General features: G+C 36.1%; 1 protein-coding gene across 1 annotated transcript in view; it reads right to left on the bottom strand.

Moving 5' to 3' along the window:
* The window catches only part of IL17REL (interleukin 17 receptor E-like), a 45,506-nt gene that overhangs the window by 5,379 nt on the left and 24,910 nt on the right, over positions 1-15,217 (bottom strand). Inside the window, exons 5-14 of the mRNA XM_009999445.1 lie at positions 15,141-15,217; positions 13,702-13,816; positions 12,101-12,145; positions 10,281-10,420; positions 10,076-10,147; positions 8,216-8,270; positions 4,726-4,889; positions 2,453-2,497; positions 1,765-1,822; positions 1,284-1,429 (exon numbers count right to left, since the gene is read on the bottom strand). Of these exons, the coding sequence (XP_009997747.1) occupies positions 1,284-1,429; positions 1,765-1,822; positions 2,453-2,497; positions 4,726-4,889; positions 8,216-8,270; positions 10,076-10,147; positions 10,281-10,420; positions 12,101-12,145; positions 13,702-13,816; positions 15,141-15,217 (917 nt within the window). The remainder of the gene's footprint in view (positions 1-1,283; positions 1,430-1,764; positions 1,823-2,452; positions 2,498-4,725; positions 4,890-8,215; positions 8,271-10,075; positions 10,148-10,280; positions 10,421-12,100; positions 12,146-13,701; positions 13,817-15,140) is intronic.

The following is a 15,217-nucleotide window of genomic DNA, read 5'->3' as shown; positions in this document are numbered from 1 at the left end:
AAATTCAGCTTTGAGTTTCCTCTCCTTTAAGTCTTTATTCATAGCTAATAGCTTGTCAGCTACCCCCTGATATGTTTATCCTGCACACTGAAAACATCAGAGGTACTTTAGTCAGATGCAGCATATGCCTGTGTGCAGTGGCAAAGAAATTAGTACAGCTGCAATATATCCTAAAAAGAGAACATATGTAGGAGCTACAGCATGCTTGTGTCTTCCAAAGCACATCCCCCTACACCTGAGTGAAGTGAAAGGGCACAGACTGGAATAACAATAGAAATCACATCTGGATTTCCCAGCTTTCTCAAAATCTATCATATAACATCTCATATTCCTGGTCAGTGGAGCAGAAAGCTGGAGCACACGTTTCAGGGTGGACACAGGACTACTGAGGAGCTGCCTGCTGAACCAGCACAGTATCTTTCAGCGCGCTGGTCCTAGAAGCTCTTAGGACCTATGCTACTAATATCTTCCTATTTGAAAAGTAAAGCTGTGGCCACTCTGCTCTTTGGCCCCACTTTCCAGGTGTAGCTTTCAGTAGATCACAGGTCAGGCCAACCAAGAAACTCTGGTAACCAAGGCTGAAGGGCAAGGGCAAGCCATGGTGCTGCCCAGAAAATGTTTGAGATAGAGGCTTAGTTGCAGAAGAGTAAGAGGTTCCTATTTCCTGAACAGCTCCTGTCTGAATCAAATCTCACCCTCCCATAATCTTTTCCCTCTCTCCCTCACTTTGCTGGAAGAAGCAGTTGTGTAGTCACACAGTAGACCATCTCAAAAAGTTAATTTGGCTAAAAACTTACCTTCTTTTGTGTATTGAGTTTGTGTAGGCAGCTGTAAGTGTGTCTCAAGATCATAATGGATTTTATGCCCCAAGTCTTACATTTCATGATGTGAGATTTGTTCAGGTCAGCTGTATCAGCAACATATATATATACATATATATATATATATACATATATATTGCTATATACATAAGAGAATGTCACCAGAACAGAGAAATACTAAACCACAAAAATTATATTAAGAAATATTAAGGATCCACTCAATAGCCACTTCATTTGATGTAACTCATTTGACTTCAGGATCCTTATTTATTTCTTGCTTCAATGTGAGATCAGAATTAGAACTACAACTAAACTTTAAAAATATTCCAGTAATTGTTCCCATATCTATATGCATAGGTTTATTAATGCTTTCAAGCTGCAGAGTGATAAATGGAATAATAAATGAATGCAGTTAAATGTGTTTAAAAGTCTTACAAGACTTAAGAAATAACATATACAAACCACAGAGACTGAATGGTTCATCCCAACAGATTCACACGAGGCCAGCTGCGTCCTGTTACACACCAGCACTGAGAACTGTGCCTTGGTTTGGGATGTGAAGAAAACTTCTATTTGTTCTCCAACTGCAGCAGTTCTCATTTTCCAAGCTGATGTTAGGGGGGAAAACTTACTTTTAGATGTACAAGGATCATATACTATATTCTAAGTTGTTGTATTTAAACTAAATGCCTTTTAATTAGTCAAGTACCATCAAATGATATGCAAGTAATTATTTTGATTCCCACAAGTTACTTTTTATACTTATAAACACCTGATCTACTGGGAATACATAGAAGTAGCAAGCTGAAAAATCTCTTTGCCATAGTTTACAAGCTACAGTGATGTGTACACTTTCACTTGCTTACTGGAGAAGGCTCATGTACAGTGAGAGACTTAAATATTTTCACAATTTAATGTTCTGTAATTAAAAGATAATATTTACCTGGAAATTCTCCATTAGCAAATGGACATTTAACCCAAGACCCTTGCTTTGTTGTAAACTGAAAGCAGAGAAATTTGTTAGGAAAATTGATTTTTCAATTTCTGCCAGTGGTTACAGATTCAACTAGAGATGATCAGTGCATTTCAGAAAGTTGCAAAAGGTGAATTTGACAGCTTTGCTGGTCTGTGGTATCTTCCAGCCCTTCATTTAAATTAGGTCCCTCAGTTCTTCAGATATTTATGCACATGCATATTTTCAGAAACATGTATTTCCACTAACATGAAAGTAATCCAAAATAAAACAATGATAGGCCTATATTAACCATATGTGGCATTCTTTTCTCAATTAGAATAATAAAATGTACTCCAGTAAATGTAGTGTAGATACTATTTTTTTAATTAAAAACTTCATAAGTTAAGCCTAGTGCATGCTCCAGAGTTTGCATTGTCCTGGTTTTCTTAGGCAGAGAAAACAGAGGGCACAGTCTGACCCATGTAATTTCTATCATTCCTGTTTGCACTTTCAAAAAATTTTCTTTTAATCTAATCTTTGACATTTCCTTCATTCTTACTTCCCATTCAACAGAACTATGAAACAAAATATTGTTCCCAAAGAACATTAGCAAGTCGTTTTTAGAGCTGACATAAAGAGGGCAGCTAATAGGTTTTTTACAAAGAAATCCCTTTACCTTCATGCAAAGTCTTGGGTGAGTGTCCACACGAGAATATTTAACCTGTTTGAAAAAACAGCACTCAGTATTAGCTAGTTTCATTAACTAGTTTCACAAAGTTAATTCCCCAAAATTTTCATGGTTTGATTACTAAGAAAGGACCTGGTTTGTTTACTTTATAAACATCCCATTTAAAAAAATCACATAAAACAAGAATAATGGAAACAACTGCTACTTTGGATTACCAAATAATTTGCCATTTTTCTGTAATATGTAGCATTTTTTTATAGTCTGTCTCACCCATTAGAGCTAAATTAATTGGTTCTGTGGTGGCTCATGTGCAAAATTCTAATTACACATTCATCTTGTTTCAGTCCATTATTTACCATTCAACAACAACTCTGCAGAACATTTAAACATACACCCAAAAGTGTTGTTCCATCTTCAGTTAAGAAATTTTTCTATTTTCCATATCCCTATCCCAGAAAAGATTTAAACATAAACTGAATTTTAGACATCCACTTAAGTGACCTACAAAATGTTGCTGACTTGATTAACAATTGTTTACCCTCCAAGGGCTTCACCATAAAAAGCCTTGTCTCATGTAAACAATTACTACCCATGTAGGTGTTCTTACTTAAATAAACACCATTTTCCCAAGTGACTGAGCACAATGGAACCTACAGACAACATGTGGCATCATCACCACAGTGACCCATCTTTCCTGTAGCTTTTTTGAGAACATAATGGATATCCTCAGGTGTGTCTACAATAGGATAACAGAAGATAGCTCTGTAGTCCTCTCAGATACAGAGATAGCATTATCATCAACAGAGAAATCCTCATCCTAATTAGAGACAAGAGTTGTGGTAGGTTTGGGGTCTAAGCTGGCATGTGTGTGTGGTACAAGAGTATGTAGCACTGTCTGGATTTACTGGGGGTGCTGCTACTATGTGAGGAACCTCCGCAGTTGTTTCCAGCACACTATAGACATGTTCTTTAGACAAGATAAGACAAGAGATTGACCAAATTCAGCATAAGACTTTTTAGAATTAAATAGGAAAAAAAGAGAAGATTCATGGTGTACAGATTCATCATCTGTAATAGATTAACCTTGGCTTGTGTTCTGGATAATAAACACAACCATTACGAGTCAAACCTCATTTTAGGCTTTCTTTGTTTTTCTTTTTCTTTTTTTTTTTTTTCCTGCAAGCAATGAGTTGTGCTTATTGTCAGCAGATTATTAATCCAACAGGGAACACTCACATGTATAAAATTAAATATTTGGTGTTTTGCAAAATCAAAGTTCTGTTGAAACCCATAAAATCATGAAACTGAACAAGCACTAAACACTTGGACAGGAGTCCCTAATTAAAAATCATTCAACAGTCTTGAGTCAGTCCCACACAAGTCATGTCATTAGAATAATACTCATAAAGTTACAAAAATTAAGAATTTGTATTTTATCTTATTTGCCTTTTCAGATGCTACCTTGATTTCCACATTCAGGAAAGCCTGAAACCTACTTTTAGGATGAAAGCCAGAATTATAACCAACCTCATAAATGCAGTGCCTGCAGCACCATGACACTTCAGGTTGAAGTATTAGCAGTTCAAGATACATGCAATGAAAATGCTTTTTGACTTTAGAACAAAAGTGCAGAAAGAACTGAGGAACCGAATATTTCAACACCCACAACTTCAAGACATCGGGCCAGTAAGTTTTAAAGAGATTTACCTTCATCTCACTTATATTTAGGTGTTTAAATGTTAAATACCCAAAACTGGTCTAATCACAACAGGCTTTTATGATATTCAGTGAAAAGAAAGAGATGTCTTCAGAGAAAATCCTTCCAACCTTTCTTATATACCTGTCTTCAGATGAGAAGAGTTGTCCTCTCAATACATCAGTTTCACTTATTTACTTTAAAGGGAATCTGATGTGAATAGCTTAGGCTTGAACACCTATATTTTAGACAGCAAAGTCCGGGCAGATGAATCACACCTTTACTATAAATGAAAAGCAGACCCTATTTAGCCCAAAGAATTTAGCAAACATTACTAGCCTAACAGTCATCTCCACTTTATATTTCTTAACAGTGAGTCAGTAAGCTCTTTGAATAAATCATGTGGTTAGTGTACAAGAACAGGCTGCAATTATGAATAGTTTTAAGTATCGGAAAAGAAGAGAGGAATTTACAGCTACTCAAATTCCAACATCTAGCTTTTAACGTTATGCCTTTGGCCATGGCCTTCAGTCTCACAGTTAGAATAAATCTGCATAGCTCTTACTTTCTCAGGAGAATTTTTGGAAGAGTTTTGTATATCTTCACAGTGGTCGTTAGACTTCATTAGCCTGCATAGGTTAACCATGACAAGCACAGGACAGGCTGGCTCCCACGCTAGAGTTTGTGTCGCTGGGTTATAAACAATATTATCCCATAGCACCTTCGTATCTGTGCACAAAGAGTGAAAACATTATTCAAGAGGTCTAAAAATGAATCAAAATTGTTCATAAATGACACGTGCTTAAAACCAAAAGCATTGCTTTTCCCTTTCCTTGACCTTTTCACCAATCAGAAATGCAGTATTTCACACTGTAATCATCTAAAACTTGAATTCATCCCACCAAAGTGTTGGCATTTACCAGAGGTTCTCAACCTGAGAGCTTAGTCTCCCACCACGGTGATAGTTGGGCATTACCAGGGAATGATGCCTCAGCTTTTAAGTAGGCTGCACAAGCTTCTGGAAGTGCATTCTGGGCCCATCAGTCACAGGAAGAGGGCAATGGAAGTAAATTCCTAGCCAAGGACTTCCAGTTAACTGTGTATGGTAAACTGGGATGAATCCATATGTTAGTGATTAGAGGTCATGGCATTAGAGACAGATTCTGTGTCTTATTTAGGACTTACATGCACACAACGTGTATGTAAGAAGATGAAGAGGATTTGCCTTTACCTGCATATCAAGAACTCAAAGAGTAAAGACAGGTGTGAAAGAAATTCACAATAAATAATTTTTCTACAGCATTTATATAAATCTCCTTTCTATGTATATGTCTTCTTTCTATACTGGGCATACCATAATTTGAGACCTAGCCAACAAATATTTTGGGATCTTTTAAATAGGCACTATAATAAAATAAAAGCTCTCTTATTTATTTGATTGGTCAAATTAGTCACTTTGTACTGACTTTGTTTTCCATTTAGCTGCATGTGGATAAGAGAATTCTCTGCATGAAATTCAAACTGATATTTCAGTTTATACTTCAAGAAGTAATTTGGAAAGTTTTACATTTTCCTAATCATCAGAAGTAGGAGGAAAATATATTTCTGCAACTACTTGTGAAGCAAAAACCTGAAAACATGGCCAGTTGGATGTTCAAGATGAGTGAAAAAACAACACACATGACCAGAAAATGTAGCAAAGCAATGAAGCACGTTCCATATCAAATGGTAAAAATACCAGGTGTCCAAATTCAGCTCCCATCAGGCATAACAACAATTCCTATTGTTATTGCTTCTCTCAGGAATGTCCTGAAATAAACCCTTTTAGTATTTTCTAGTAGAAATTTTCTAGACCCTTAAATTCTGCCAAGCCTCTTGCTGTCTTGAGTTTGTATCCCAATATGTATACATCAAAATACTGACATTTTCTAAGAAGTGGCTGTTTTTATTCTGTTTTTAAAACACTGCTGGAAATTTTGATTGTTTTTTTTAAGTGCTGTTTGTAATAAATGAACATGTACTATAAAGCTAACATTTAGAGAATATTTATACTGACTGCAAATTCCTTGGTCCCAAAAGTTCTCACAGCTATATTTTTAATGTTGTAGGAGTCCATAATAATGTAGATACAATATAAGCACAATGCTAATAGTTAAGAGAATAGCATGACAATTAAGAGTTCTCAGGTTGTTTCCATGTCTGCTCATTGACTTATTACCTGAGTTTCCTTCTATTTTACTCCTTTGTGGCATCTACTTATTTACATCATAGTAAAGATGTTTTTTCATGTTAAAAACAAAAGAAAACATAACCAAAACAACAACAAAAAAAAAAAAACCAAAACCAAACACAAACCAGACCAAATTTACTTTGAAAATTCCAGAAAACGGAGTTGTCAGTTAGGAAAAAGAAACTTAAAAAGAAATCAATTTGGCTATAGTTAGAACACCTTAAATACTTTAATAGCTGGGTGCTAGAGTCTGGAAAACTGCTTGAGATTCCCGTAAGGTAGGTGAGTAAATTATAAGTATCATTGTCATATTCACTTCCTTATTGAAGAGCTTCAGTTGCCAAACCATATGGGGCCCTTCCTCTGAATACATGAATCTTTGTAACCTGTGCTTCAGCTCTCCCCAAAGCCCTGATTCAATGGCATTGGAGAGGAGAATGACTGCAGTGGGAAGGGAAGAAAAGAAGCAGAATATAGAAGGAAGAAAGGGCTCATGGGATTCATGACCCCCATTTTCCATATTTGCAAAGCACAACCATTTCAAACACAGGAATTAGGTAAAGATAGGAGAAAATTTGGAAGAAAACAACCTATGCCCCATGAGACCCAACCTGAAGCTGAACAGCTACTAAGACTGTTGGACTGGCTGGGAGTTGCACTAGATGACTTTTATACTCCCTTCCATCCAAATACATTGTATGATTCTATGATTCTATAAGAATAGAAGTTAGGACTTTATACTGCAGATAGCAAATAGACTTTGCTTTTACGACCTTGAAGCCAGAAGTGACTACATCACATAGACATAGCTACTTGAGCTGGCTTGAGCATCTCCCCTGCAAGTGCTTATTGCACCAATAGAAAAAAAAAAAGCAAAAAAAAAGCTTTTAATTTAGTCAAACTGCAGTCCATTGCCAAAAAGGAATGGTAGGGTCATAAACACTATGTTCTTCCACAATAAAATAAATCAGATATGAAGGCTAGGCTAACAAAAGAGGAAATTACTTCCATTCTAACAAAAATGTACCAGCCCTGCAAAAATGTAAAAGGATTGCAGCAAATATCTATGCAGTTTAATGGAGTTCAGATGCTCTGTTATGGGTTGGTGCTTTTATTCTCTCTCAGGCTTGGTTTGTTGTTTTTTGTAATCAAATACTAGAATATCTTCTTAGAATAGTGGGGTGGGGGAAAATATTGTTTTACTTACGTTGGACTTAACACAATAAAACACTTTTTCAGGCTACACTTTTTTCTATCTGCCTGGTAAAACTTTCATGAAAGACCTATATAATTTGACAATCTGTTTCAGCCATCGTCTTAGACCAAACTCTAACTTTACTGGAACACTCTGTGAATAATCTGCTGGTAAGTAAACTCTAACTTTACTGGAACACTCTGTGAATGCTGGTATGGTAAGCATGGGAAGTCCCATATGCAATGATCTGTCTTCTTTTTCAGCACGCTGTTCCTTCCTTTATGCTGGGTGTCAGACACTTTCTTCAAATCCCTCCTTTAAGCCCTCTTCTCACATCAGCATTTCAAAGCTGACCTCAGTGTCTTTTCTTCCTTCTGGCCAGTTTCTGTGTGACTTAAGAATATGTGGGAAATTACTAGAAAGTTATTTAGCGTTTACGTTGGCATGAACTTTGTGAACAAGTTGGCCTGAAAGTAAGTTATTTTGTCTACCCACAGTATAACAAACCGATCTGATTATTTCTTTTAAGTTTAACAATGTATAGTTTTCACCTTGGTTTAATTTCAAATTGCAACGTTCACTGGAGCTGCTGAAAATCACTCGCATAAAGAGTAATCACACAATACTTGCCATTTTCAAATGGGCAAAGTTGTATCCTTCTTGCATCTGGAATTGCCACCCAACCCTGCAATACAAGAAGTGACCATTACCTAGAGATTCTCAGAAACACCAGTTTTAACATTTCAGACAGAATGTGACAGAAAACATTCCCACCAAAGATACAGATGCTCCCTTTATTAGAAAACTTTGGAAATATTTCTTTTACATATATGTTTGGCACTAAGTATCTATTTCATTCTTGATCACTAGAGGAATTGGACCTGATAAACTTAGGCCATCCCTTCTGGCCTTTCAAAGTGGAACAAAACCAAAAAAATCCTTGGCTTGGCTTGGAAAAGACCTTGTGATTCAAAAAGCTTATTAAGGCATGTGATTTAGTTCCCTACAACACACATATCTCAGTGTAACTAAAGTACTCAAATTACTATTACAGTAACAATATAAAGATCTAGCCAGTGCAGCCAGTGGAGTCTACAGTGCCATCCAACACATCCCAAAAGAGTCATCTGCATGTGGTCAGTTGAGTAACTGACTGCATTAACTAGAACTCCACTGACTATAAGAGTTTGGACATCTAATTCAAATGTAGATATCTATATCTGGACATCTACATTTAGGTAGCTTAGTCCACAAAGTAAATCATACCCCAATACTGACTGACAAACTAGGTCACGTAGTATATTTATGTCTTACCATGATCATTTTTAATTGCTTTAGTGACTTTTTCTTCTTTTTTTATGAAAGGTACTCTAAAATCTCATTTCTAAGGTTGGCAAAAAAATAAATAAATTTGTACCAATCCTGAATATGATAATGCCATGAAGTTTGTCCTCCTTCATTCTTTGAGCCAAGAAGGGTTTAGCTTACAAAAGCTGTTATTTCCCCTTTCAAATTACTCTTCTGAAATATATTCAGACAACAAACCTATTTTCTCTTTTTATGTGTTTTCCCAGGCTAGTGAAAACATGTTCTTTCAATCTCCTTTATAAGACGCTCCATTCCCCAACCACTCTAGATTTTTAATTTATATCTTCCATTTGAACTAACCTTTCTTGAATATGGATATAATTGCCTATATTATTTCAAAGAAGGCCTTACCCATAGTTTCCTGTTAACTTGGAATAACCTAAGACACTAGACCTTTGCTCACATTTACATCATGTAAGCATGTTAATTTAATCATCCTATGATGAACTATTACAGCCAGATCTGTTTCCCTCCACTATTTCCTCCATTATTTCTAAATGAGGACTTGCCTCTTACAACGAGAATTCTTATTAGAATAAGTGCATTAATTTACACTTCATACATTAAACTTCATCTTCCTTTAGTTATTTTACATATGAAGATCTCTAGTCTCTTCCAGTTATCCTAACCCTCTTCAATTTTGGTTACACCTCTCAACTCCATTATCAGCCAATCTCACTAACACATTCCCTCCCTTTTGTGTCCATGTCACCGATCAAAGATATTTATATAAGAATAGATCGAAGTGTGGTCCTTAAATAACCTTCCTACTAGCACAGCCACATTCAACAGTAGTCAAGACAGCCCTCTGGCTAGGTATCATCTACCGTGCAAATCTTGTTCTCACCCTCAGCTTCCTCAATTCCTCATTTAGTTTCCCATGCAATACTATATCAAACTTTATGCTGAACTTCAGTCAGATTAAATTTTCTGTCTTTTCATTGCTTGTAAAAAATCAATCAAATTAATCTTACACAACACTTCCCATAAATTAATGTAAATTGTACCCTATTTTCTAAATCTAGAGCCTTGCTCTAAAGATATTTCCTCCTTTCTTAGCACAAATCCCAGATAAAATTACTTTAATCAGAAACACAAGTATATACCAAATTCCAGACTTACCTCAATGCAAAGACAAGGTAGTAGCTGAGAATATTTCAAAGAAACAGATTTTAAAGATTCCTTCCCTTTTATCTGAAATGAAAAAGATGGCCATGAATTCAGGACAGTAAACTACTTTTATAAAGCTAAATAAGATACAGAAGGGCATTTCCTGTAACAATTCATCCCCTATCAGTTCAGCAAACTGCTTTGAGCTGTAACTCACCACAGCAACTGTGCCTGTGTCTTCACAGGTAAACCATTTGTGGCACAGGCGAACATAATAATCTTGATCTTGAAGAAAGTTGGATACATTCACTGATATTATTTTCCTTGCCCTGTCTACATTATAATCAAATTTTCCAGCTGAAAAAGAAAATTCAAGCATCAAATTAACACATCTATTTCTTTATTACTATATTATTTCTGATTTTGTTATTTCTTTATAAGAGGCACAGAATGTATTTCATATCATGATGGACATTAAATTCAACACCTATAGATTCTCACCTAGTATGTTTTAATCAACTCTTTTTATATCCTGGTATTCCTAAAGGTATTTGTTATGGTTTGAAGGGTACACAGACTGATTTTATAGTATTGATATGAGGACCTAGGAAAGGGTGTTTTTTAGGATCCCGAGGGATCCCAGGCAGAACAGAGAGAGGTCAGTATTTCCTCCCATTTCCTGCCATTTCGTATAAAAGCCAGAAGAGTGGGAAGTCCCCTAGTTCCTGCTCCCTTCTTTTTTGCTGCTTTGCTGCACTTGAAGGTCTTGGGAAGAGGCCCTTGCTCCTTGTCTCCAGCTCAGTGGGATCAGAATCCATTGGATGCTGGAAAGAGCCTTGAACCCTTTTCCCAAGTCAGGTCTGCCACAAGGGACTTGGACACCTGTATCAGAGACCACTGAAATTGGTTTTGTATATATTTGAATATTTTTCATTATTACACCACATGTTACTGTCTTTTCTTCTTTCTATTAAACCTGTTCTAGTTTCTACTTTCAACCTCTAAGTCTCTCTTCCTTATTCCCCTTTTTAACTTCCCCTGGGAGGGTAAAGGAAAGCAACAGAGATCAGTTCTGTCCTCTGGATCTTGGTTCATCCTTACCACTAAATTGAGACAGTATTCTTATTTTACGAGATACAATTAATATAAAGAACAAATTTAATATTAGTTTTAAATTGCTACTGGCAAGACTTAGAGGCAAGGACACTTAGCAATTGTACTTCAACCCTAGTACTTGAAATTTTATATAGTTCACTTAAAAATACTTGAAATATACCCACTAATACTACTACAAACACCAATTATCTCAGAGTTGCAATTTCATTACACAGTGACGTGTAATGTGTGTTAGACAAATACAGTAGGAGGTGGAATCTTTTAATCTTTTAGGTTTTTTATATTCATGGATGTGCCAAAATCCGGATAGCAGTTTGGCAAATTAACTTCAATCTATTTATGAGGCCTGCTTACGGACAAAATGTAAAACCAGGAATCCAAAGTACATGAAAAGGACACAAAGCTATTTCCAAAAGTTTAAATATCAAATAGGTAGTCGGTATCTTTATCTGCTACCTAACATTCCCAAGTCAATAGAAACACATTTTCCACAACATTACCTATCAATTACATGGCAATTATAAGTAGTAGTAGTTATAAATCACCATTTTTCTTCTGCTTATTTAGCTATCACAGCATTATCAGAGTTGGAAGGAAGCTCTAGAGACCATTTAGTCCAACTCCCCTGCTAAAGCGGGACTGCCTAGACCACATTAGTCAGGACTGCACCCAGGTGGGTCTTGAATATCTCCAGAGAAGGAGACTCCACAACCCCCCTGGGCAGCCTGTTCCAGTGCTCTGTTACCCTCATAGTAAAGAAGTTTATTCTCATATTTAAATGGAGTTTCCTATGTTCCAGCTTGTGCCAATTGCCTGTTGTCCTGTCACTGGGAACTACTGAAAAGAATCTATGAAAACGTGTAATTGTGTAAATCACCAGAAATATCTCACAGCCTTAAGTTATACAGAAGATCAGCTCACCCGAACAAGCTGGAATATATTTTCCCACATCACTGTTTCTGCAATCTGTAAAATAAAACACAGTTTCCTTCAGTGCTACTTTACTCATGTAACTGTGTAAATTAACTGCCAGGTTATCCAATAGCTTCCCAAAAGGACACCTTTCTATTATACCCCTCAGTAAAGGCAGATTTATATTCACTTCTAGATAAACAGCAAAAAAGAAAAGTGTCCTTACCACACAGATTATATCACAGTTTGCCTTAAGGAGCTATTTCACCAGTGTGGGGTTTCTACTGAAAAACCTCATCAGCAGTTTAAGGCAGTAATCTGGGATATAACACTACATGCCTTTATATAGTACCTAACAATAATTCAAGTAAGAACAATAAAAGTAATCATAATTTATGTTATTATTTCCTTGAAAGCTACTGCTGTTGTTTACCAGGCAGATCCCCCTGTTATAACAGTTGTGGTTTTTTGCTATTCTGACTCTAGGCAAACAAGGAAACATCCTATTAAGCTCCCAGGGTGCTTACCAGAACTAGAGGCCAGATGATACTTTCAGAATGGATGTTTGTATAAAACCTAAATCTTGATATAAGAACACTAAATAAGCTCATCATGTGCTGCTTACCCTTTTCACCTCTTCTTGCTTGACTCAGTATTAGAGCAGCACTTTGCTCTCATTTCCTCTAGTAGTTCTTTACCCCAGAGAAATACTTTGTATTTTCATTTGTTTATTCACTCTTGTAAAGTTGTTTTCCCTCTCTTTATTTAGAAAGTACATATCTACTGCAATAGTGAATTGAGATTTAGCAAGACAACGAAAGGATTTTTGGATTAAAAAAAAAAAGAAGAAGGCTTTAGTTCTACTGAAGTGTGAAAGAGCCACAATGTGTCCCATAATGTGTGCAAGGGATGATTCTGTACCAAGAGGCAAAGGCAAGACCCAAGCTGCCCCAGGCTCTGGATATGAGAAGACAAGACAAGCCTGAGCACGGGACAAAACAAGGGGTCTAATTTCATTTTTTTGCACCATCATTTGGTGCACTTGTCTCCACTAGTCACACTGTGTCTTGGCTGGACCACAGTGTTGGATCTGTTCTTAGATGCATATATACAAACATGGAAAAATGCCACCTTATCCATTCATATGAAAACAGGCAATGGAATAGATAGCTAAAGAAAATTAAAAGGAATTTCTTTACACTTCCTTATTAAGCTTTTCTCAACATTGGAAACCACCTGTGGCCTATCTATGAAAAGAAGCAGAGGTTCCACAGGGGGCACAGAGGGCACACAGGACTGAACCTGCAGGCAGAGAACAGCACATGCCAATCACAAGAAGGCCAACTAGGACAAATGCAGTGTAGTTCAGTTTTTCACGTACTTCTAGATGTAAACTCAGGTCTCTGTTTTTTACAGCAAGTCAGACTTTCATATGCACAAAATTAATCATTGACATGTAGAATAATACTGGTCTTGACTTACATGATCTACCATCAGTGAGATCAGTGTATCCCAGACTATGATTTGGCTTTGCATTTGGGAATTTTTTGTTTGGATTTTTTTTGAGAGGATGTTTCTTGAAAAACGTCTGGTTTAAGATGTTTTCCTACCTTCAACATAGTATTCCTGACTCAGCTTGACTTCACAGTAATTTGGTATTGTTTTCATGGTCACATAGATGTGTTGTGCTACGTCGACTTCAATGCAATTGAATTGTACCTGTACCTGTTTAAAACATTTATAAAATCAAGTTGGGGTGTGACTTCCAAAATACATGAAAAAAACTGGTTATCATATTTAAGCAGGCAATATTATTTGTTTTGACTTACTTATATTTATTTACAGGGATCATTAAGCAGTTTCAGATACTCTAGTATTAAGAATGTAAAAGAAGCAGATACCACTTAAGGAAAGAACTTCAGAGTATCATCCCTACTAATCCAGGATGTTGCTATCTTTTTTACTTCCAGACTATCAAATAATCCTAAAAGCATAGAAATACAATACAAAAAGGTCTTTCACACTACCAAAAGTTCCAGTTTGTAGGCATTTTAAAATTGCAAAGACTTGCAGAACAGGAAAAGCAAATCTCTGGTTAAGCATTTAATGGCAACTTCAGCAAATTTATTCATTCCAGCTTGTTATAATGCATTTGGAGAGTAAAACATATCACTATTCTAGTCATTGAACTGAGACTAAAAAAAATGTCATTAAATATGTTTGCTAGTCTTGCCTAATTATCTTACTCAAAAAGCTACCAGCTGTTCATTGCTGTCCCTGTGTTGCTGATAAGGATGTTTGATCATCAAGAAGTATAGAGTGTAAACTGCAATTCCATTTCGGGAGGCAAAGTTTGTTTCACATGTGCAATCAATATAACATCTACAAAGCACATAAAGTAACACATCTTGTATGGGATTAATAAAAGTTATCCACCACTAATTGAAAGCAAAAATTCATTTATTTTAAACAGCTGGTCAAGGATAGTTTTGTTGGTTGTTGTTTTTTTTTTTTCCCAGTTCAAATTTAAATAACAAATACTTCTGGGTTTAGTTTGGTAAAAATGTGTACTCTGCTATGGCAATTATTACCATGAGTTTAGGGCAGAGGTGCACAAGTTCTTAGGCACTTGGCTGTCTTCTAGATGTGTAAATTCTATTGACGTGGTTGAACTTAAATGAATCATATCTATGCAATTAAAATCCCTCTGGCATTCTGCTTCCTAGCAATTGGAGTCACAAAGGCTTCCTCAAAATTTAGTGGGCACAAAAAGAAAGCTAGAAAGATTGATATTTAAATTAGGCTCTGCAGAGGCAGCTTCTCTTGCAAAAAGGTAAAAAGAAAAAGTATGAAAATTGTGGATAATTGAGTTTATAGGTTAAACAAGGACATTTTGTTATAGAGTTTCATTTGACAATGCTGAAGCATACATTTCATTTTCATTGCATTTTTCCACAAAGTCAGTAAGAAGAAAATGAGATACAAAATATATTATTTTCCAAAAACACATAAATATTTAAATGAAAACCAACCCAAAAAAGGGGTTTACCTTCTTTCCATTAGGCATCTTGGTTTTTTTCCTAGCAAATCTCACATTTGTGCACTGAGACTGCTGAGTGTCCAGGG

Source organism: Chaetura pelagica, unplaced genomic scaffold, assembly GCF_000747805.2.
Source record: "Chaetura pelagica isolate M959 unplaced genomic scaffold, ChaPel_1.0 scaffold15, whole genome shotgun sequence".
Taxonomy (NCBI): Eukaryota; Metazoa; Chordata; class Aves; order Apodiformes; family Apodidae; genus Chaetura; species Chaetura pelagica.
The sequence above is the reverse complement of the archived record's forward strand: the minus strand, read 5'-3'. Positions and strand labels throughout refer to the sequence as shown.